This window comes from Ambystoma mexicanum, chromosome 9, assembly GCF_040938575.1.
Source record: "Ambystoma mexicanum isolate Mex_15411 chromosome 9, UKY_AmexF1_1, whole genome shotgun sequence".
Taxonomy (NCBI): Eukaryota; Metazoa; Chordata; class Amphibia; order Caudata; family Ambystomatidae; genus Ambystoma; species Ambystoma mexicanum.
Genome location: NC_090931.1, coordinates 681,868,326 through 681,891,759, shown reverse-complemented (window position 1 = coordinate 681,891,759; position 23,434 = coordinate 681,868,326). Strand labels below are relative to the sequence as shown.

Below are 23,434 nucleotides of genomic sequence, written 5' to 3'. Positions count from 1 at the left end.
TTGGGCTTTGGCTTCCTCAATCCGTTGACGATGCTGGCTTGGTTTGATGGAAGTGGACGTTCCATACATCCGGACGGCCATAGGTTGCAGACCCCCTGCTGTGGCGCAATGGTTTCCCGTTTCCTTTCTGGACAGAGCAATTCTAGATTGGCTATGTTGAGACAAGCTCACTGGATTAAAAATAAAATGATCAGACCTGCTATTTACACAACTGTTAAGCATCACGGGACTCCCTTAGGGGAAGTCAATTCGTTAGACGAGTGACTCGGCACTTGCCTGGTTCATGAGCTGACCCTTTTTCATTGCTTAGGCTTTACTTTATCCCAGCAGAGTTGGTGATTTAAATTGTTTTGTGTTGTTTAACGCAAGACTTGTTTTGTCTACAAGAAGATCGCATGTACAGGTCTTTACTATGTGCCCATGGATTATGTTCGTTCTCATTGGAGCGATAGATAGGTTTTCCCAATACGGGTTCCCACAACTCGTATGCCCATTTGAAAAAGGCACCCCATTGGCTTGCCTCATAGAACCATGGCCTTTTATTGTGTCCGGCTCCAACGATGGCTAGTCTGCTCTAAAGCCTCTAGTGTCATCCAAGTCCATTGGCGAATAGTTTCTATTGTCAAGAGTTAGGTTTTAACTGATAGCCGCAACCATGAAGTTATTGTGGCCCAATTTTCTTTCCCGGGGAAAGCAACTATAGTGAAATCTCAGCGACGCGCATCTCTTTTTCAAAGCTATGGCTAATCTTCTCTCCACACCTCCTCTGATAATGAATTGGGGATTTTTAGTCCAAGGCTTACGTCCAGCTTGGTGAGCTTGTTTCAGAACATCTGTACCCATTGAGCAACAGTGCCCACATTCTCTTTTCCTTTGGAGCACTGCCAATCAACTGTTCCATTGGACTCTGGATCCACAGAGCGCTGCCAGTGTAGGAGGCTAGTTCATGGGCAGTGATGGGTGCCGCAAGAGCAGGACCTTGATCTAAAATGCCCTCATATTTCAGCTTCACTAGTACTTTTCTTGGGGGCAAAAGTAATGAAACATGGGTGCAAGTCATGTTCCCCTGTGCCATCGCCTGGGCATGCAGAGAACCACATTGATAAACGCCGTTTGTGAAGGATTTCAGCTGGTGCCGTAGCGCTAAAAGCAGGAGAAACCCCTCCTGGGGGTCTGCCTGGTCCCTGGGTGGTGGTAGTCCATGTGCCTTCATTATTATCAATGCTGTCTCCTTTTTGGAGGTCAATTTGCAAATGGTCTAGAACAGTCCCCAGTGTGACATGTCAAATGCAAATGGCGACCGTAAAAAACAGTTTTGTGTTTTTTTTCTGGCGAGCTTCTCAATGATTGGTAAACCCTCATAAAATGCAGTAACAAGGAACAGCTGCTTCTCGGCCCCATGCTGGGAACTGGGTTTCAAAGAAAACATCCTCTTATTTAAAGCGGGGGAAGGAGGGGAAAGGAATGCAGGAAGTGTTCCATGTTAGTTTGTGAAGTTTGACAGACCAGCCCCGTCGTTTCCCTCCCTTCCTGGCCATCATCTGCCCCACGTGGGGAAATTCTGTTCGACAAGATGTAGAGCGTTTTCTCTGTACGTGTGTTCGCTTCTTTTGCTGGGTTTCTTTTTTAGTGGTATATTAAGGCATGTGTGGAATTGCCCCTGCAAAAGGGCTGTAGAATGTGTATGCTATGTTCTCGTACACAAAGGTTTACACAGTCACAGTCCCACATACCTGCGCCACTGTCATCCGCTACCAGAGGAATTCTATTCCAGAAAACTCTCCCCAGCAGACATGCAGGATCCAGGAGCCCTGGAACCTGGCAACTCGAGTGCACCAATGGAAGATCCTTCATTACGCTGGCACATCCTGCCCTGGCCCTCAGGCAGGAAACGTATCTTTTAGGTTTTCCTAAACCGTTGAAGACCTTTGTATTCGCTTAGATAATGGCGGCCCCGTGCTTAATGCTTTGTCCATTATCTTTATGTGCGCTCTGATGCCGGCGGGCTGCGGCGCGGTATCAGCAAATAAATAAATAAAGGCTACAACCACATGGCAATTTTGGTGTCTGTATCTTGGGTACTGGCTCCCTTTGCTCACTGAAGGGAGGGAGCATGTGCATAACGCTCTGAACTATTGCTCCTCTCTTCAGCTATCACTCGGTTCCCTCTTTATCTGGAACTCTCGTTATATGGCTTCCACCTGCAGGTTACACTCTCCAGTCTAACGCGCTGGGAGATCTGGAACTCCTGTAGGATTTTCAATGCCTCCCCTTATTTTCTTGCAGAGGAATCTTCCACTCGTTAACCAACTTTGAGTGAACTTTTTAAGCCAAGGCCTACTTGCGCTGCAGGCTCACAGGATGAGAGAAGTGCCCGCTTGCTGGCTCGAGTACAATGCAGTATGTATATACAGTATAGATAGATGGCTTGATGCAGGATTCTCTGAAACTAGGTAGTGTTTCTATGGTGGCAAAGTGACCGAATTAGAGACAGAATTGGTTCCGTTTTTCCCTCTGACTCATTGGGAAGGTGTAAACAAGTACTGCCCTTGATGTTTCAGCCCTCCCATGTGCCATACTAGGGCAGGCTTACTTTGCCGCTTTCCATATTTTCGAATTTCTCCAAGTCTCTAGCTACAGCAGACCTTGATGCTGTGGGCGTGTCAAGAACTTTCTCAGTTGGCAGGATTTCATGGTCTAAATGTGATCTGTGCAGCAGCATTGAAGATGTTGGGTCATCGACCAAACAGTCTTCACACGGGGGGAGAGTGGAAGGGGCAGAGAAATGTTGCCTCCCATGTGTGCTCGCCGCAGTGGATTCCCACTGTTAGATTGCGCCTCTTCCAGGACTGAATGCAATGATTGTGCCTGAGAGAGTTTGCTGCAAACTGCTAGCCTCTTGATTGTCTGACAGCCTCAAGTGTCAAGTAGGGCATGTTTGCACGCCTGCACTTCTGTCATCAACATGTCTGTGGTGGAACTGGACCGGAGCGCATGAAAATGGCAGTCTGCCACTTTAGCCTCGATTTAAGTTTATTTAGACTCTGGAGACTGCAGAGTCTACTCTTCGATTATAGCTTCTATATCTTGATCCAGGGTCAACTAAATGTTAGCGTGGGCCTTGTCCCGGTCTCCCATCTGAACGCACAACACCTATATACACCTTTGTTTGTTGTGCACCACTCTAAATCGATGGGCTGTCAGCCCTTTAGATAAGCAATTAATCGGCCACTTTTTCTCCCTAAAAATTGGCAAATACTCCCAGAAAAGAAAAATGGGGAGTAAAAATGCTCCAGCAAAAAATAAAACTGACACATGAGGTACCCCTCCTCCTACTTTCAATAGACTCCTGCTTCACAACTGGAGCAGTGGGGGTTGCAGTTTAATGTTGGCCTGCTTCAGAGGACATCCTCTGAAAGAAGACCTTCTTGTGTCCACTATCCAGGGCTTGACAGTGTTTCCCAGAAAGTCAAAGGCCGCATCATTGTGTAGCCTCTGGCCTGAATACTCTAGTACATCAGACTGATGCATGGAAAACAAACACGATAGTGCTATCATTCGGTTTCCTCCCCCATAGACCTAGCTCTGTTAGCTGGGAAGACCAGAAGCAGACATTACCACACAGAGTGAAACGGCATGAACATGGGAAAGTGGCAGTGTCCAAGGATTCCTTGCAAAGGCCAGATATCGACTAATGGATGCGCGGGACAAGGCTGCACGAGACCTTGCATTCCCTGCTTTATTCAAGGAATGGACTACATTACCCTCCTCGGACTCCGAGACTGACTGTGGCTTCAGACCGAGGTCTTCCTGCTGTGGATTTTAGGGGGCCTGAGCCAGCAGGAGTGTCAATAGGTGTGTGATCTCCAATCTTCTCTTCAACAACCACCACTCCCCCATCCTCCTGATCATGTTTAGGTCACTAAAGCCCATTACCAAGAAGCCTTGATTTTGATGTTAAAGCGCCCCCTCCATCTCTTCCACTCCTAACCCTTGGGCGATGCATTCCATGGGAACTGTGCAGCTATGGGTGTCGGTCCACCGGTTTTTCTTTATGCTTGGATCCATTTTAGCTATGGTGTTCCTAACTATCGTACTAACACTTTGTTCCTACTTATGTTGTGTGGCTGGGGAATATAGAGTATTGCTCCACCACAGAGTGGAGAACTGAGTCTTGCAGTCTCTCGGTAAACGGATACCGCTACCAAGAACATTGATTGCAAAGGCTACTGGGCTTTCCAATTCCTGTTTTATGTTCTTTTATGTTATGTGGCATTTTGCATATGTGATAGTTTGTACTGGGCCCAACTGCCATTAGCATGACATCGAAGGGATTTTTGGCAGTTCAGCAGACTGTAGTCTGAACATACATGATAAACCTTGTATTGCCGCACATTACATGTTAATAGGAAATGTATTCCACCTGGACAGGTTTAAAACACTGCGAAGAAATCGAACATACACGCTTGTGTGTTTACATGTAGGTGTGCGAGTCTGTGCATTCCTGTAGGGCCAAACCAAAGGTCTTTCTCTAGGCGCTGTCCTGATGCTAAACTGCTACTATATTTCAACAGCTTGAGGAAAGTAAACGAAAAAGAAGGAACCGCTGTAATATTCAATGACTCCAGTCAATTTGCAATCAGATTCTGGTTGCAGGGAAATCTATGGTCCGTTTCTTTGGGACCTACATTGAGCATTGGAGATCAAGTGGGTTTTTTGGTGCTGGGTCATTTTCTACCTTAGATAAAGCCCACTCATTAGGACAGGCAGGAAAACCAATCGGACTGTTCAGGGCCTTTAGGTCCTCTTTTTTGTGAATGGGATATTGGATGACTTTTTATCCTTTGCTTCTAAATATTTGCACTGATCACATCCTACTTTCTGGGAGTAAATCCGCTCTCAAGCTTGAATGCCAAGGTGATGTGTTTCGGGCATGGGCTGGGCACCGCTTCTGTTTGCTGTACACTGTATGTTCTTGAACCCTTTGCTTGTCTATTTTGTGATCAACACCCCTCCTTCAAATCAATCACTGCACTGATTACTTGTCTCTTTTTTCTTTCCTTCTGCACAAGCACTCCTATCTGGACAGGGAGACCTCCCTCCTTCTGCGAAACATTGCAGGGAAGCCTTCCCATTTGCTGACCAAGGTGATGCTGCATGCCTCTGCCCCTGCCTCCTCCCGCATGCCTCTGCCTCCTCCCGCATGCCTCTGTCTCCATGTAGTAGCTAGAATGCCACTTATGAAATGGATACACAGGGCTAGCCTGGAAAAATGCAGACCAGCCCATGAATGCTTTCACGCTTGCTTGGCGCTTCATGCCAGGCTTCCTTAACATATAGGCCTGCGGGCAGCCTTTTAACGCTCGGACTAATGTTTTTCAATGGAGCAGTGAATCGCTTTCTGGCACGCCATTCCCAAATCCATTTCATAAGATCAATAAGGCACTCTGGGGTCAGTGCTGTGCAGTGAATATGGTCCCTTTGCACCAGTGGGGGAAGCCGCTGGGACTTGACGCCTAGCATGTGTGCACGGAGAGGTCGCCCTGTTTTCTGCATTCAATGTGGCGCCAATGGTGTACCTATTGATAACCTGTTGTGGCATGTGTTTGTACATGTGAGTTTTTTTAAGTCTGTATCTTAACAGTAGTGGTTACCATATGTCCATGTTTTTTCAGTTTTGGCAAAGATTCGAAGAGATGTGGCCCAGTGGTTGAGTTGCTGGTTGTGAAACCTGGAGAGCTGGGTTCTAATCCTGGCTTCGCCACTTGTCGGCATTAGGTCCGATAGGGCTTCTCTCTTTGATTGCCTTTGCTTTAATTCCCTTGTCTATCAAAGTCTTTTGAAGTGGGCACAATACAAGAAACCACACCCACGAACCCAGGCACACAGAGAAAGTCATTTGTCCCTGCAAATGACGCTGCGGGTCTGCATCCTGAAGCTCTCCAGATGTTTTGGGCTATGGATCCTTTGAGCTTCGCCATTAGCTGTGCTGGCTAGGGCTAATGGGATTTGTGGTCCAAAACATCTGTACAGTTAGTTTGCAGAGCCATGGCCCAGGGGGATCACACGATGTGGTGAAAAGGACAATTTGGCACTTGGACTCTGCTAAACCGGTTCCACAGTCGACAACTTGGACATTAGCTCACAAATCCTTCCTGTGGAGAAAAATGGCTCTTGAGAGGAACTGGAAAGAGGGTGCCTTTTTGTTGAGGGGGGGGGGTCTTTGTCTACATACCAACACAAACCCAGTGAGAACCACCAGTATTTCTCTTCATTAAACTGAGTGGTGATCTATGAAGCTTTGCTAAATGCAAAATAATTCAGGGGCACTCACCTTAGTATCCCCACCCCCATCTATACCTTACCCCCACTTATGCATTTTGCTGCAAAAGAAAGTGCACACAAAATCAGCAAAAAACGCATTTGGCGAAGTTATAGGTCGATGAAAGTGCTAGACCGGATTGCGTGTTGGCGCGGCCGGTGGAGCTTGAAGACCAGCTCTGTGAATGGTAAGTTCTTCACCCCTCGCTTGATGATCTCTTGCATCTTGTCCATGTGGCGTTGGGACCCACTGTTTATTCACTGCAAAAGCTCGGACCCTAGTGTCTTATTGGTGATTTCAATTCTAACCTGGTCTTTCCTCTCGTTTGTGCACCTGCTCGATTGACTCTTCCCTCCCTGAACAGGCTTAGGGCTGCGTACGTAGCGTGGACAGGAAATCGAACTTTCCGGATATCATTTTTAATAGGAGCAGCAATAAAAGGTTTACCATAGGCCCAGACTCTGGCAAGCACCTCGTGTACATCCTGGGACACGGCTGTGTCGCAGAAAGCAATTTTGGCCGCCTTTGAATTATTAATGCTAATGATTTTACATGGTTTAGTAACTGCAGTGTTTTATGGTGTCCTTTGTGCGCAATAGGGGGGCGGCTCTGCTCGAGAATGCTAGAGCCCTCCCTGGGGGGTGGGGGTGGGGTACCTGTAGCTTGTAAATCACAAGAAAACCTCCCTGTCGCCGGCTTTCCATGGACTGAGCCATTGGCTAGAGTGCGGCTTAGTCCACGGTCCGTGTCTTCGTCTCCTTAAAAGAGAGTGCCGGTTGGCCCCTTTTGTGAAAGGTTGGTTGCATTTATCTGTTCGTGTCCCACGGTGCAGCTGGCAACATCGTATAAACTGCTATCAAAGTCGAGGCACTGTTTCGACACCATTGCGTTCAGTGCCTGCGGGCAGATGCGAGCATAGGGACAAGACCCCAGCTCTGCCTTCCCTTCCCACCCACTCCAAGAAGATAGTTGGGACAAACAAAATGGCCGCTGTAACCAACTCACTTTGGGTTGTTCTAAAGATTTAAATAAGGTAACTTGGAAGAAAAATCTGACATTTGCCTATTCTTGCTGACATTTGTAAGACTGTGAGAGACATTCGAAAGTTTGATTTGTTGCTGCTAGCACATGCCTCTCTTGTTGGGGTAACTAGTTTCTTTTCTCATTGCTGTGCCCTTCTACTGTGATACGGCAGAGGAGTATTTAATACACAATCAACTGCCATGACGTCACAGCTCGGGGGGTACAGCCTTTTCTCTGCCAGGCAGTTTCGTTCCTTTTTGGGTTGTTCTGGGGAGAGGGAACCTGGCATTTTTGTTATGTTTATATTGTTCACTCATGCCTCCCTCTCCCCATCCACCTCCACTGAGCTGGCCAATGGGGAGAGCATAAGGGTTGGACGTAGGACATGGGGGTGGGGCCACACAACACTCAAAAAATATAGATGTGCGTTTTCAACTACGGGGTGTATTCCATCTCTAAGCTCCGATTGATGTCAGTTGCAGCCCTTCAGTGGAATGGCTGCCCGTTTCTAATGCCATGAAAGATGGGTTCCATGTGGTAATGTCCCTGCAAAAATGTCACCTGGCAAAAAAGTCTCTACAAAATAGCCGTTGTTTGAAGGGACATTATCACATTGAACATGTGGGAGACGCCCCTGCAACCCCCGAAACCTTTTTGATTTTCAAGGTGAGTAGGGGACACCCCCGCTCCCCATGACCCCATATATATGCTCACCATGTATACTGTTGCCACGGCCTTTTCGCGGCACCCATATCTAACATATGTATGGGAATGATATTACTGGATACCGAAAGCTGAACAGTCAGAGTGAAACCTTCATCCAATCCTTCAAAGTTGCCCTGATTACAACTGAAGCCAGCTGCTGGGGCACCTGGTGGGAGATGATATTGCTGGCAGCCTAAGTTTGGAGATTCACAATTAACTCATTTTAAGTGTTAGAAAACTAGCCTAGATGGATCGTGGAGAAGCTTGCGAGGGCACATTATGGGTAGGAACTAGGAGAAAGTTCAGGTGAAAATATGCTAGTGAATATTTTGAGTCTACATTTTTAAAAACATAATTTTTTACATAATGTTCTTCCTTCACTATTGATTGGGGGTAAACCCTGTGCACGCTCTTTGCCCCCCTTCATATAGCCTCTCCCATCCCCTTTCCCTTAGCCTGCGTGAATATTTTGTTTTCCCCCTTTGGTATGCATTGCTTTCGCTCATAAGTTATGACTGTGCATCTTTCATTGAACTAATTTCCTTTTGATGTTACTCGGTGACTTAATTTTTTTTATTTAAATTGATTTCATGGAAATCTAGTTCCATTATTGATATGTTTATTTCAGACTGGTTTGCCTTCAGACACGTACAACAAGAAAAATACATGAAAATATAAAAACCTGTCGTAAATATTATAAACACAAAAAAATACAAAAGCAGTAGTAATCTTTATTTCCTGCATGTGTGTTCACAAAAGCCAGCAGTGTGAAGCATAACACATCACAACACTTGACATTCAGAATGAAACAAATTAAAAGGAGCCCATATTATTGCCATCTCTAAAATGACCATTCATTCATTGTTCATATTTTAGCTAAAATAAGGAAAAAGAGTTGGCAAAATTAGCAGTATTGAGCAAACCCTCCTCAATTCAAACTTAATTTTGAAAACCGCAAAATCTATAGATCTAATTTGGTTAGCATCGGAGACGTGATCAATGCATCACCCAATTGCAACACATTTCGCTACAGCATATGCAACCTGTTCCTGCTCTGTCAGTCTGCGTTGAAGTTGCAACTGAACCATAGTTTCAATATTAGATGTCAGTCTTTCAGATGACGTTGGAAGGCCAAAAAAGTAAAAAGTGCACTGTATCCATGATGTCCTCCGGGTAGAAGCGGCAGCCATTGCTAGCACATAGCTTGTTACCCCATTTAATTGAGGCAGGGTCTCTAGCCTAAGGCATGAATATAAAATAAATTCCTCACAGGGGTTGACTCCACAACATTAAGATAAACACCGGGCCACCGCAGGTTTTTTCCCTTTGGTACTCCTTCAGTAAATGACTCCCAGGGTTAGATAGTATATTCTCACCCAGTGGAAAAAAGCCTCCTCCTGCTGCCTTGGCATGGGTGGCATTACTCCAGAGGTTATTGCATAAGTGGGCTAATTCCAGGCTTTTAAAATATCCACCTGCTGGCTCAGGCACAGGTAGGCTTCAGATCCTTGAGATGAACTGAAACAGCACTAGTCTCAATATGGGACGATCTAAAGATGAACGCAGACCCCAACACCAAATCGGCACGGATATTACTGGATATCTCAGCTGCCTTTGACACAGTTAACCACAACGTCCTAATAAAAAGACTTGAAGAAATGGGGTTCACTTGACACAGCGCTGCTCTGGACTAAATCTTTCCTCTCGGAAAGAACAAACAGTTAGGTTAAACCATTCAAATCCGCACCACGGGACACCACCTGCGGAGTACCCCAAAGCTCATCGCTATCACTGCTACTCTTCAACATCTGCATGATACTGCTAATCAACCTCATAAAAAAACGGACTAACATGCTCCAACTACGCAGATAATTCACTAATCCTCTTCAAATACAGTGACATACAAGAAGAGAACGCACCCCTAATTAGTGTGTCTCCACGAGTGGTACCAATGGATGAACATCACCAAACTCAAAATTAACCCAGACAAAACTGAAATCATGATTACACCCGAAGACAGAAGAAACAACCAGCGGATCCTATGGCCCATAGAACTAGGACCTATCAGCAGCATTTGACTTGGTAGACCACGACACTCTCACCAATCATCTAACACAAGCAGCACACTTTTCCAAGAACGCGGCCTCATGGGTGACCTCCTTCCTACAAGGCAGAGCTATGAAAGTCTTCTCAAACACAGCTCACGCTGCACCATCCATCATCCATTGTGGGGTTCCTCAAGGCTCTTGCACGGCCCCTACGCTATACAACCTCTTTACTAAGCCCCTATTCGACAAACTGGACGCCATGGGGATCACATACACGAACTACGCTGACGACACGCAGATACTCCTGCCCCTGACTGGTAATTATCATCAAGACTCCACCTCCCTCCAACTAATCTACTCTACCATACAAGCCTGGATGGCCACCAACGGACTCTGCTTGAACGGGGACAAAACTGAAATCCTCATTTTAGGCAAGAAGCCCACCCTTGCCAACCTCAACCCACTCTACACTAACTTTAGCATAGACAACTGCACTATCCCAGTCCTATCATCAGTTAAAACACTAGGAGTTCACATAGATGCCACCCTATCGATGGATAAACAAGTAAACGCAATCGTCTCAGCATCGGCATTGAGCACTAAACTCATCAATGCTATAAAACCGTTCCTAACAAAAGAAAACTGCCTGTCCATCGCAAGAGCCACTATTGGAGCCAAACTGGACTACTGCAACGCGCTCCTAGCCGGCACCTCCAAGAACAACCTAGCAAGGCTCCAAACCACCCAAAATAATGCCCTCAGAGCAGCACTCAGCATACCCAAAAGAGAGCACATCACCTCAGCAAGGAAAGCCGTCCACTGGCTCCCAGTTAAGGACAGGATTACTTTCAAAATACTCACCACAACGCATAAATGCATCAACCTCACAGCACCTTCCTACCTATCTGACACACTGTCTAGATCCCAATCCACAAGACCCACCAGATCCACATACGCCAACCGTCTCACCATACCACGCATCAATAGATCCAGGGCAGGAGGTATAGGCTTCCCATACCTGGCACCTAAGCTTTGGAACGCATTGCCCACCAACCTCAGAGCAGAATCTTCCCTCCTCTCCTTCCGGAAACAACTTAAAACTTCTCTCTTCAACTAACCTGTGCACCTGACCACCTCTGTGCTCTCTATGCACATGTACTAAAGCATAACCATTGCCAATGTAACCAAGGGCACAAATGCGTGTAAGAAACACTGTAACCAGCGCCACGATGCCTCCGGTCTGATGTGCGCTTAACAAATGTGAATAAATAAATAAATAAATAAATAGGAAACCCATCTGCAGCTGTAAAACACCTTGTTATCATCATGGACAAAGAGTTAACACTAGAATCCCAAGTTAATGATAATCCTGAAGTGCTTCTTCCACCTACAAACGGTAAACACATTCTACCATTCCTCTCATTCACGCATACAACACGGGCTATCATTTCCCTCATGTCCAGGATAGACTACGCTAACAGCATATACCTTGGAAAGCCAGACTACCTACCAAGGAAACTGCAACGAATACAAAACGCGGCAGCCAGCCTTCTCCTTAAACTCAAAAGAAGAGATCACATCACACCAGCTCTTAGGATGTTACATTGGCTCCCGGTCAAAATAAAATCACTTTCAAAACAATGTGCATAACGCACAGAGCAATAAACAGCCAGGGAGCAGAATTCATTCAAAGGAAATGTTCCATCTACAAATCAACCAGAACCTAAGATCCTGCAACAATATCTACCTAGAACCCAAACAATACCCAAAGAAAAAACTGAGGGGGGGGGGGGAATCAGCATTCTTCTGCATAGCTGTGAAACTATGGAACTCCCTTCCAGGGAAATACGAACTATGGAGCACCATACAAAAGTAACAAAACTTCAGCTCCAAATGCAATGAAACCGACTGAACAGCGCCCGCACACCTTGAAACAGGCCAAGTACTGGGAAACGAAAAGTAGCCCGAAAACAATAGAGGATTGAGGGATAGGACTGGGAAAAGAGATCTTAAACAGAGACTCCCCCTGCCACACCTCATAAAGAGGGACTACTAAGGAAAAGGAGAAGCCGGTAGGCCCGATACGATTAGGCCAGGGAAGGAGCCCTAAGGGAAACCGGGGGAGGGAGAATCGGGGAAAGGTAGACTGTCAGCCTAGGCATTACCCCCACTGAGGACCAACAAGTGAATAGGAGTAAAGCACCGGACCCTCCCCAATAGATAATAGAGAACGCCTGTAGGGTATCGAGGAAGACAATGAACCGTTGCCTAGGGATTCCCCTTAGGCCAGTAAACACATCACCTAGATAGAAAAAGGGCTTGTACTAAGAAACCAGACAGTTTAACAAATTCCGGAGAAATTTAGGAATCATGACCCCTGAGGTGACAATCAAGGTAAACCCCAGGAAAGGCAACTAGAGGGAGACACAGATCATGACTGCCCCAGGCGACGCAGTTAGATGAATTTCATGGGTAGGAAATGTGATGGATTTTCAGGGGGGGGGGGTGACGCACTTGGATGGATTTCAGAAGTGGGAGTTGTGGCGAAGTTGGGTGAATTTTGGGGTTGGGACATGTGAAGCACTTGGATGGATTTTCAGGGAGGGAGGTGTGACGCACTTGTATTGATTCCTGTTAGGGGGGGGAGTAGTGCACTTGGGTGGATTATCGGGAGAGGGGTGTGGCACACTTGGATGGATTCCTAGGGTGGGAGGTGTGGAGCACTTGGATGGATTTTCAGGACCTTCACCAACAATCCGTACTAATAAACTCACTCCTCTGCATACACCTCTCAAACTCTGGACTTAACACAACCAGAGCTCTACAGCACAACAGTCCGCACATACTTCACAACACCACAACAACAAAACGCACATACGCTCGTACAACAGCACATGGTGGTCAACTTCCAAAATTCACACTTAGGCGCAGTGAATGGTGTTTCCGAACTGAAGCTGGCAACAACACATCACAGCTCTCTTGCTCTTTTCCTGCTCAACTCTACTTACCATCCACCCTCCCTCCTTGCATTACAGATCCACCAGAGTGCTGGAGACCACACAAGTGGCATTGATGCGTGGTATAGAAATCTTTAACATTAAATTAAGTTCTAACATAACTAAACCAAGGAGCGTCCCAACCCTTGCACTCTTCAGCACTGAGATAAAGCAGATCTGTACTGAGCAAGGTCAGGGGAGAGCCATGGATGAGCCCGGCAAATCAGCAGATGGAGGCCAGCTATATACTGCACCCCTTTAACTCTTAGTTCTAATTTGATCAAAACCGGTTGGGGAGCTGGTCAGGAGTTTTAGTAACAATTTATTTTCTATCTTGACCTACTCTAGAACGTTGCTATATCCCCACATTTCTGCAACATGGAGCGTAGCTGGGAGTGTCAGGGCTGCGTAGATCCCTAGAGCTGGGAAGATTGCGCATTTCTGGGCAGACCACCCTGAGTTGTAATGAAGTCTGAATCCCAGGTAGTCATAACAATTGTCCTGCCTGACAGGTCCACTGTGGAATTCAATCTTTTGGGCAATTTTCCTTCCGTTCCGGAAGCCTTGCATTTGGTCTTAAATGAATTATAACAGGCTCTTGTGTTCACAAGCATTGTGGAAAGCATTCACTAGTTTTTGCAGACCAGAAGGCATTTTGGAAATCAATATGGCATTGTCTGCAAAAAAGAGGATGCCAAACTTGTGCCCTCCTAAAAGTGGTGCATCCATCGGTTTAGAAAGAACTAATTACATCAATTAAAGAGTTACGTAGAAAAAGGAGTGGCACCAGGACATATCCTTGCCCGACTCCTACGTCTACATAGAAATGCCTGTTGCGTTCACCTCCAGGCTGATAACTTATGGCAGCACAATTGACAATCTGCAACCAACGTATGGTAGATGGAAGCCCATCTGGTTCTCCTCGCAATGGAAATTTGTGACCAGTGTTTTCCTTTGGATGGCGTAATATTTGTGCAACAGACCATTCCAGACTATTTTCCTGATGCTATTAGAAACGAAACTGGTCTATAATTTGCATACATGTGAGCATCACAAGTCCAACCTAAAAACAATAGCCCATCGTCAAGTCGTATCAAAGACTTTATCTTATATCAGATATATTCAGTTATAAATCCATCATACCTGCACATCATAAAAACACTAAGAATCATAATTAGTTAACAGAGTAACAGATGGTGGGGCAGTTTGTCCTATTAATTCCCTAAGCAGCCACAGTGATGCAATTCGGTAACTAATAGTGTAAGGCTTTGCCTAGCAGTGCACACTTCACCAATTCATCGTCAAAGGTTTGCGTTTCTTATGCCCTGCTGTACTGTATTGGATATGACAATTACTCACTGCACATATGCATCACAGAGTGATTAAATGCTGCATGAGTTCAGGAGAGATATCGGCCACTGCCTCATAAGATCCTTCTAGAGGGGACAGAAGAATAGAAAATGTCCAAGGTCCTCCTTAATATTAAAGCAACTAGGGCATTTGTCAGAAACTTCCATTGCCTGATTTACAAGTCCTATCAAAGGGTGGTATTGTGGGTGCGATTTCTCGCCGTCCATAACCAGTACAAGAGGGACCCTGCAATAACTCAGACAGAAAAGAGCCAAGTTAACATTACTTTATTAATGCACAAGCATTCGCGAATGGGCAGCAAGTTCAAACGTCTCGCAAAGCAAGTCGTCAAAGTGCCGCCCTTTGCCCTGCACATCGTGGTCCTTTTATACCCATCTGTTTTACATTGTCATACATTGCTGCACATAGATTATGTCCACCACAAGGCGGTTCCTCCCAGTCATGACTTTGCATCAAGGTCAACAGTTCAACATCTGCTATTGTGGTTTCCTGTTATCTGTTATTCGCTCTCTCTCGTGCCCTTCTGTGTATCTCTGTGCACGAGGCTGTGCTTACTCATTCCTTCCCCACCCGTAATCTGCAGATAGTTTTAGCAGGCTCAACATGCTTCGACATACAGTGACCAAACACAATTCTTCTGTTAAAACAAGTTCTTGCCAGGTCAGCAGGTCTTAAATGTCGCTGTATAAAGAGAAGGCCTCTTCTTTTAACAAAGGGTACATTCTTTTAACACATATGGTGATTAGTACAAACTCCAAGTGTGAGCACAACATTACATATGTATGCGTACCTTCAATCCACCCTTTGCTCACACTTGAGCATCAATCTAAACCTTCCTAGCATAAGCAGATGGCAGGAAAGCAACATCATCACATACTGTATGTACCATAATCTTCTCCAGGCCTCCCATGTCAAAAAATTCCTGTTGTACGTGGCTTTTATCCATTGGATTTAGGCGCGTTATGCTGGAAGAACACATGGAAACACAGCACGACACACATACCGGGAAACATTGGATGCAGAGACAAATTCCTACAACTATTGCCGCTAGAACCAGTATAGGCGTAAGAAGTTGCCATCCAATTTCTTTCAGGAGCTTCATCCACCAGCTATCTCCTGACCCTTCCTCCTGGTGGATGCTATCCGCCACTTTATGCAGTTTGTTTACTCCATCCAGGATTCCTGTACTCCCTTCTGGTATGTAAACACAGCATTGGGATCCCACCAAAAAACAGACTCCGCCCCTTTCTGCAGTGAGTATGTCTAAGACATACCTATTTTGGAGAGCCACTAGCCGAATTGCTTTCATTTCATAAGTGATGTTTTCCATTAGGTCTGCAGATTCTTCGATTACGAACTCAAGGGCCCTGCTTAGCTTTTGGATTTCTTGACTGTTCATAAAGATGCCCGCTGGAGGAACCAGGACCCCCATCAGATCTATAAACGTTTCCCATCCTGTAGGTTGATACGTAGGAATTTTTGGGTTTACTGCTCGTTTATTTCTGCTGTGTATTTCTTTATGCAGAGTAGACGGGGCATATACCATCACAGCCGGCATTATTCTGGCTATGTAACATACCCCAACAAAATCTTTGGCTAACCACAAATAAGCCCTCTTGTTACAGACGTAGGCATGTCCTTCAATCTGTAACAATCCCTTTGTGTAGTTATTTAGATTCACCATTTGACTGCACCCCGAGATCATTCTTTGATTACCTCTTGCGCTCCTCTTAAAACATATATTCTTTGGCCTAAACTCTTGTGTGATGGTGATAGGGGGAGGAGGTTCTCTTACTATCTGTACCATAGCAGGTGCAAGCCCGATTCCCTCAGTTTTGATTTTATAGCGTATCTTTTCCTTTAGAAGGGTTTTGTTCTCTCCTCTAACATAACAAGCGGTATTTGGTATCATGTATTGCTGTGCTGACACTATTCTCATGTAAATTAATGTACACCCGGCATCCTCAGTAACTGGCGATGCGTACACTGGGATGCCTTCACTGCTATGTCGGGGCATGTGGGTGCAGATCCAGCAATCAGTTTTATTCACTACCCCATATGTTGTGTTTATTATCTTCACGTATTCATTTTTAGCATAGTCTTCCGGGTCGTGTTGGTCATAGGCATCTCGATTCCTGCTCTTGACCCAATCTGTTCTCCCTGTTTCATTTGACTCGGGCAACAGGTTCTTTAATTCATATCTAGATGGATGTTCCAGATACCAGAATATTATGGCAAATGCTATTAGTACTACTATCGTGCATACAGAAAACAAAATTTTGCCTCTTGTGGTACAAACTGGTATTTTCCTCTTACCTTCTGTGTTTGAGGAGCATACACTTATCCGTTCAGGGACTAAACCAGCATACACGGGTGTAGACATAGTTCAGTATATGGCTCAGTATACAGCGTATATCAGTTGCAACCTAGCGATATAGCAATATCCCCTATTTAAAGCACCAGTGTCCTTATTACTCTAATAGTGGTAGGTCTCACTGAAAACCTTCATCCGATCTGTCCCACGTCTCGCAGTGCCTGTCCCAGGAGGGGAACGCCGAAGGCCCTTCAGGCTACAAGCCCGTCGTCTTCAGTAAGGCACAATTCTGCTAAAACCAACAAGAGAGTCCAAATGTTCATCTCCCTAATGATCAAAGTTCAAAACAGTGTCCTTACACGTTGCTTGGCACATACACGTCACGGGATCGGAGGCGATGGGCACACCTGTCACTGGCATCTGGCAGTACACTTGCAACCTGCGGTTTGTCGGTTCCCTTTTCTGGAGGAATCAATAGTGGCAGCGTCTTCTTGACGTGATTCACGTGGTACCAGTGCGGTTTGCCATCAACTTTTACCGCAGTTTGTGTTGCGAGGAGCACCTGAAACGGGCCTCTCCATCTGGGTTGCAGTCCGCTGGTGTGATCGAAGGCTTTTATAACAACCCAGTCACCGGGCTGCACGTCGTGACCTTCTCCTATCAGAGGAGATGGAGCTACTGCGTTCACCTGTGCATTAATAGAAATCAGTCTATTAGTTAACCCAATACAGTACTGTTGTAATGCAGGCCATGCTTGCTCAGACAATCTCTTAGGTGATTTGGGGGTCCCAATACTTGGTGGGCGCCCCATAACAATTTCGAAAGGAGATAAACCATGTGTACGCTTAGGCATAGTACGCATACTCAATAATGCAATAGACAATGCATCCGGCCATTTCAGTCAAGGGCATCCAGTGTTTCAATATGCATTGTGCTGTGGAGGTGGCACTATTGTCCCGCAGGGGATATGCTTCCACCCATCCTGAGAACCCACATTTCATCACCAAACAGTAGGAATGTTTATTTACAGGCTCCAGCTGTATAAAGTCCATATACACCACCTCAAAAGGGCAGGTGGGTAACTTACTGTGGCCCGCCGGGGCCGGTACACCTTTCCCCACATTATATAAAACACATATTTCACATTGTTTTGCCCATTGGCGACAATACATTCCCAATCTTTTGTTGTACCACACAGTACTTAAAACTTCTTCCATAGTTCTTGCGTTAACGTGGGTTGGACCATGAGCCACGCTCACTATCACAGGTAAGTATGCGTCAGGTAGTACCCAGGTGTTCGTTTTGGTATGTGCCCATAGCCCATCTACCGTCTCCTCATATTGATCATCCTTGTGCCAAGATAGTCTTTCTTCAATGGTTGCATCTGCTTGGATTTCCTTTACGCGCTCCTTCGTCCCTTCCATAGTCACATCCCTCCCCACTATGAGCTGTCGGGCTTCCCACCGAGTGTCCCTTGTGGCAGCTAGTTTAGCCATCTGGTCAGCCAAAGAATTTCCCTGCGTGACATAATCCAGTGTTTTTTTATGCGCTGAGCACTTCACTACGGCCACCATTTTGGGCAGCGTAAGGGCTTGCAATAATTCAGCAATCAATCGGGCATGTTTAATAGTATCACCTTGAGAGGTTAAGAAGCCACGCTCTCCCCAGAGTTTACCAAAACTGGAAACCACCCCGTGCGCGTAGGCTGAATCAGTATAAATTGTCACTTTCATGCCGCTGCTTAACACTAATGCTCTAGTTAGCGCAATCAATTCTGCCGCCTGCGCCGATTTCTCACACACTTTCCCACTCTCAATCAACTGTTCCCCTGTAGTTACTGCATACCCTGCTGTTGTCTCCCCATTTGGCAGTTTGAAACAGGAACCATCACAGAATAATATACCCTCATTATCAACCAGCGGGGTGTCTTGCAGGTCTGCTCTACCCTTAGTGTGTTCTTCCATTTGAATCACACAATCATGCCTAATGTCATCAGGTGAGGTGGGCAAAGGAAGCAGTGTCGCTGGATTCAAAGTGTTACACCGTTCAATTTTTACATTACTGGCAAACAGGATCATCTCATACTGTGTGAGTCTAGCTGTAGTCAAATGCTGTGTATGCACTCTATTCAGAAGAACATCTACCGTATGTGGAACCTTTACTGTTACTTCACTCCCTAGGATGAAACCTGCACTTTGTTTTAGGGCTGTCGCTGCTGCAACTACTGCTCTCATGCATGGGGGTAGGCCTCGAGCTACTGAGTCCAGAGTGCTAGAAAAATATGCACATGGTCTCTGTTTACCCCCTTGTTCCTGTGTCAAGACTGACACAGCGCAACCTTCCTGTTCATCAACAAAAAGGCAAAATCTCTTAGTATAATCAGGTGTGCCTGTTTCCAGCTCCCGTGTCTACCAGACATCTCAAGTTTCGGTGGGGGCCGATCCTAATAGAGGCATAAGGCCCCCTTTGGTCTATAGGAACCTGCACCACTCCCGCTATCTCATTCCGGCATCCTCAGGACATATCGCTTGTGTTATCCTGAAAATCATTGTTATAGTATACCCCTTCTCCACATTCTTCACCCTGGCATACACCTTGTACTTGTGTCGTTTGTTGTGGCTGATACAGTAGATTGGGGGGAGGCGGGGCCGGCCAGGGAACATCCCCTCTTGCTTGTCCGTCAAAGGCATTGGGTTGAGGGGGTTTAAACATTCTATTGTCTTGGTTGCCGTACCCACCAGTCCTATTTCCTGGGGCAAATGTTGTCTGTGAAGGGGGCCGTACGCCCCTTCCTCTCCCACCACTCTGGGGACACTGGGATTTCCAGTGTCCGGGTCTCTTGCAGAAGGCACATACATCTTGGGGTAGCCCATCCCTCCTCCCATATAGCGCACCTCCTTGCACTGTACCTCTTCCTGTCCCTTGGCCCCCTATCATGTTGCTGCTATAGCCCTGTGACGGGCCGTTATTATTGTAGTTATACCTGCCTTGGGGCCCTTGATGCAACTGTTGCATCAACACTTTGGTTTTTAAATCCTTCTCTTGTCGTGCCTTTTGTTGTCCCTTCACTCTTTCCCCTCTTTCGTAATACCTAGCCATTTCGAGGAGATCCCGGGGGTTCCTAGTCATCCATGTACTTTCTGCCCTCTTAATGTTCTCCTGAATTGGCCCGTGGAGCCCCTCTACAAAGTTTGTGGCAAAGTACCGTTGGCCCGTTTCAGACCCTATCTCTAGCCCACTGTGCGCTTTGAATGCTGCTTCATAACGCAGAAAGTACTGTGCTACTTCCTCACTTGCACCCTGTATCACAGCGGACAGTTTCTCCACATTCACATCAAATGGGGGTAACACCTTTTCTAGAGCCCTCAGGACTGCCATGCCATGCCCCCTTAGGGGTTCAGGATATTCCTCATGCAGTTTTCTATTTTTGCTCGCATCCATTACATCTTTCCATTTTATTGTTTCATTGTCTTTGGCACGAAAGGGGGTCCATATTTCTTCTGGGACAATGGCTAACAATATGTTATCTACATCCTCTACGGTAAATAACCCTGGTCTGAATAACTTTCCCACTTCTTTGTAGAATCCTGCCGGGTCTATACGGGGGTCGGGGATGGACTTGGTGATATGCATTAATTCAATTCGGGATAAAGGGACATACACATAGGTGCGCATCATGTTACCAGTGGCTGCCTCTATGGTGGGTTGGCACTCTCTCATTGGCATTAATAGTAACTTTTCCATGTCTGTTTGTTCACTTACAAGGGCCTGCGCTGGTGGCGAAACAGAGGATTGATGACTAAGAGCTTTCTCTTTTATTTTTTTATAATCTTTTAATAGTTTCTCCACCTTAGCCATCCTCCATTCTTCCGCCCCTGAATCATCCACTCTTATATTAGGTAGCAGTTTCTTATCCAATTCAGTCCTAATCCTATTCCACTGGGACACATACCTAGGCTCCTTTTCCTCTTCTATATCATCCACCCTAATAAGAAGATATTTAATTACGTTTACTTGTATAGGCCAGCCAAGGCCCTCCATCAGACTCACCAGGGTGGACATGGACTGCGAGTGTATGGATGCTATCATACGATTAGCTACGTTTTGGCCCGCCTGGTCTGCATCTTTGAGTTTAGCCTCTCTTTCCCTCACCTCTCTTTCCCATGCCCTCTTTTCCTTCTCCCATTCAACACCGCCCCTTATGACTTCCGCTATTATGTCGGACATACATCCCCATAACTGAACACTGGACGCAGTCACTGGTAGTAACGCGACAGCGTCCTGATATGCTGAGGGCAGATCCGCAGTACTCTGTCCTCTCAATTTACAGTTACCCTCATGAAAGGTATATAGTTTAGTGGCCACTGTCCTAAATTCCAAAGGTGTCAAACGCCCCAATTGGTCCCGTAGGCTGTCATTGAGGGGTGTGCCATACAGCCCGGTCATAAGGATTTGCAAGTCTCCATCTCTATCCTTTTCTACAGTAGTCGTTCTCCTATGGTCTATCAACCTATCTGGGTTTCCATACTTCATTGGGAATTCCACCCTTTCACCCTCACTGTCTGCCGGTGGAGCTGTAGCTCCTGGAAACAATAATTCAGTCGTTGTTTGTTCTGCTTCTAGCCCTATCACATCTTCATATCGAGGCACCGGCACGGCAGGATACATACCCCCACTGTTCTTAATCATCATATGTCTATCCAACTGATCTAGCCTCTCGCCCTTCTCTTTTATCTCTAGATCATGTAATTTTTGATTTACCGTTCTCTTCTGCTCCTTTGCTTTTTGTTTATTCTGAGCATTGCGCCTGCGCATTGCTTCTACCCTCCATAGTCGTATAGCCTCAAACTGTGCGGGTCTAACCCGTCTTTTTACTAACTCTATTTCTACTTTGGATATGCGGTCCACATCAAAGGACCCGGTGTCTGGCCATTTATGCTCAATCAAATCTTTTGTGTATTCGGACCATTCTTTTAAGAACAATGTTGAATTCAATCCATGTTTAATCAACATATCAAATGCAGGGGTTCCTTCAAGAGGGGCATAGTGTCTCTTGCCTATACCACTCTTGCTGGAAGCCGCTTGACCCATTTTGTTGGTATACCGCAATTGCCTAAAACACTCACCTTTCCCAAATATGCACCTATTGGTTAACAATAATAATACATCCTCCTGGCGTATCTAACATATCATATCATCATTTCAACATTACTTCTTCATAGACGGGCTTACCACCGTCCTCTTCACAAACCCTGAATCATTATTTCCTTATTCCATCATGCATCCGTCCATACCACTTATCTTAAGGGTCCCGCCAGAGTGTTCCGGACCCGAAGGGCGACAGCCTGCTGTTCCACCGCCAACGGAGCCGGAAAAACAAGGATGACGCGTTGGTTGCAATCAAAGGTGCGGATTCAGTTGTTGGGGCCCCGTGATCAATTCCTTCTCCGGTTCCGCCGCGGCGTTCCTCACCCAGTGACGGACTGTCGCTCCTTCGCGTCCCACTTCTGACACCAAAATTGTGGGTGCGATTTCTCGCCGTCCATAACCAGTACAAGAGGGACCCTGCAATAACTCAGACAGAAAAGAGCCAAGTTAACATTACTTTATTAATGCACAAGCATTCGCGAATGGGCAGCAAGTTCAAACGTCTCGCAAAGCAAGTCGTCAAAGTGCCGCCCTTTGCCCTGCACATCGTGGTCCTTTTATACCCATCTGTTTTACATTGTCATACATTGCTGCACATAGATTATGTCCACCACAAGGCGGTTCCTCCCAGTCATGACTTTGCATCAAGGTCAACAGTTCAACATCTGCTATTGTGGTTTCCTGTTATCTGTTATTCGCTCTCTCTCGTGCCCTTCTGTGTATCTCTGTGCACGAGGCTGTGCTTACTCATTCCTTCCCCACCCGTAATCTGCAGATAGTTTTAGCAGGCTCAACATGCTTCGACATACAGTGACCAAACACAATTCTTCTGTTAAAACAAGTTCTTGCCAGGTCAGCAGGTCTTAAATGTCGCTGTATAAAGAGAAGGCCTCTTCTTTTAACAAAGGGTACATTCTTTTAACACATATGGTGATTAGTACAAACTCCAAGTGTGAGCACAACATTACATATGTATGCGTACCTTCAGTATTCATATAATTTGTTGGAGCTAAATTATCCTTGCTATCAAGGTAACTTGCAGTGCATCACTAAGAGACCAATAGTTCTAAAGGGCCCTGACCACAGATGTTGACAGTTAAGTAGTTACAATCCCCTGGGTTGAATAATAGCTTCATTTAAGGGCCTCCGATGGGTCTATTTATCCATAGAAAATGTGTACAGCGCAACTATCACCAAAGGCATCATGGCGCTAAAGCGGGGATACAGAAAAACCGAGAAACAGAACTTTTAAGTATAGATTTAAAAATATGAAAGTCTGAGACAGCCCTCAGGAAAAATGGAAGTGAGTTCCAGATCTCTGGACCTGCTGCAGAGAAAGTCCAACCACCACAACGAGCCAGCCGATAGCGAGGGACCTGAAGGAGCAACAGACAGGAGGAATGCAACGCTTGCGATGGGCAGTACGGGGAAATCTTCTCTTGAAGAGCAAGGCAGCCTTGATTATAGAAGGCCTGGTGTGCTAAGCCTAAAGCTTTAAACTGAACTT

The 23,434-nt window shown here is 45.9% G+C and overlaps 1 protein-coding gene and 1 long non-coding RNA gene across 7 annotated transcripts in view; one reads left to right on the top strand and one right to left on the bottom strand.

Annotated features, from left to right (window-relative positions):
• The window catches only part of RAPH1 (Ras association (RalGDS/AF-6) and pleckstrin homology domains 1), a 509,976-nt gene that overhangs the window by 358,729 nt on the left and 127,813 nt on the right, over nucleotides 1-23,434 (top strand). For 4 of the 6 annotated variants that reach the window (XM_069615546.1, XM_069615545.1, XM_069615550.1 and 1 more), the window contains one exon: nucleotides 5,073-5,147. The exons of the other annotated variants lie outside the window; for them this stretch is intronic. In XM_069615546.1, coding sequence (XP_069471647.1) covers nucleotides 5,073-5,147 — 75 coding nt within the window. The remainder of the gene's footprint in view (nucleotides 1-5,072; nucleotides 5,148-23,434) is intronic. 6 annotated transcript variants of the gene reach the window in all.
• On the bottom strand, nucleotides 14,717-22,908 carry LOC138488508 (uncharacterized). The gene is made up of 2 exons (XR_011274675.1): nucleotides 22,385-22,908; nucleotides 14,717-17,467 (listed from the first exon to the last, which is right to left on the bottom strand). It is a non-coding gene; the product is annotated as an uncharacterized lncRNA (long non-coding RNA).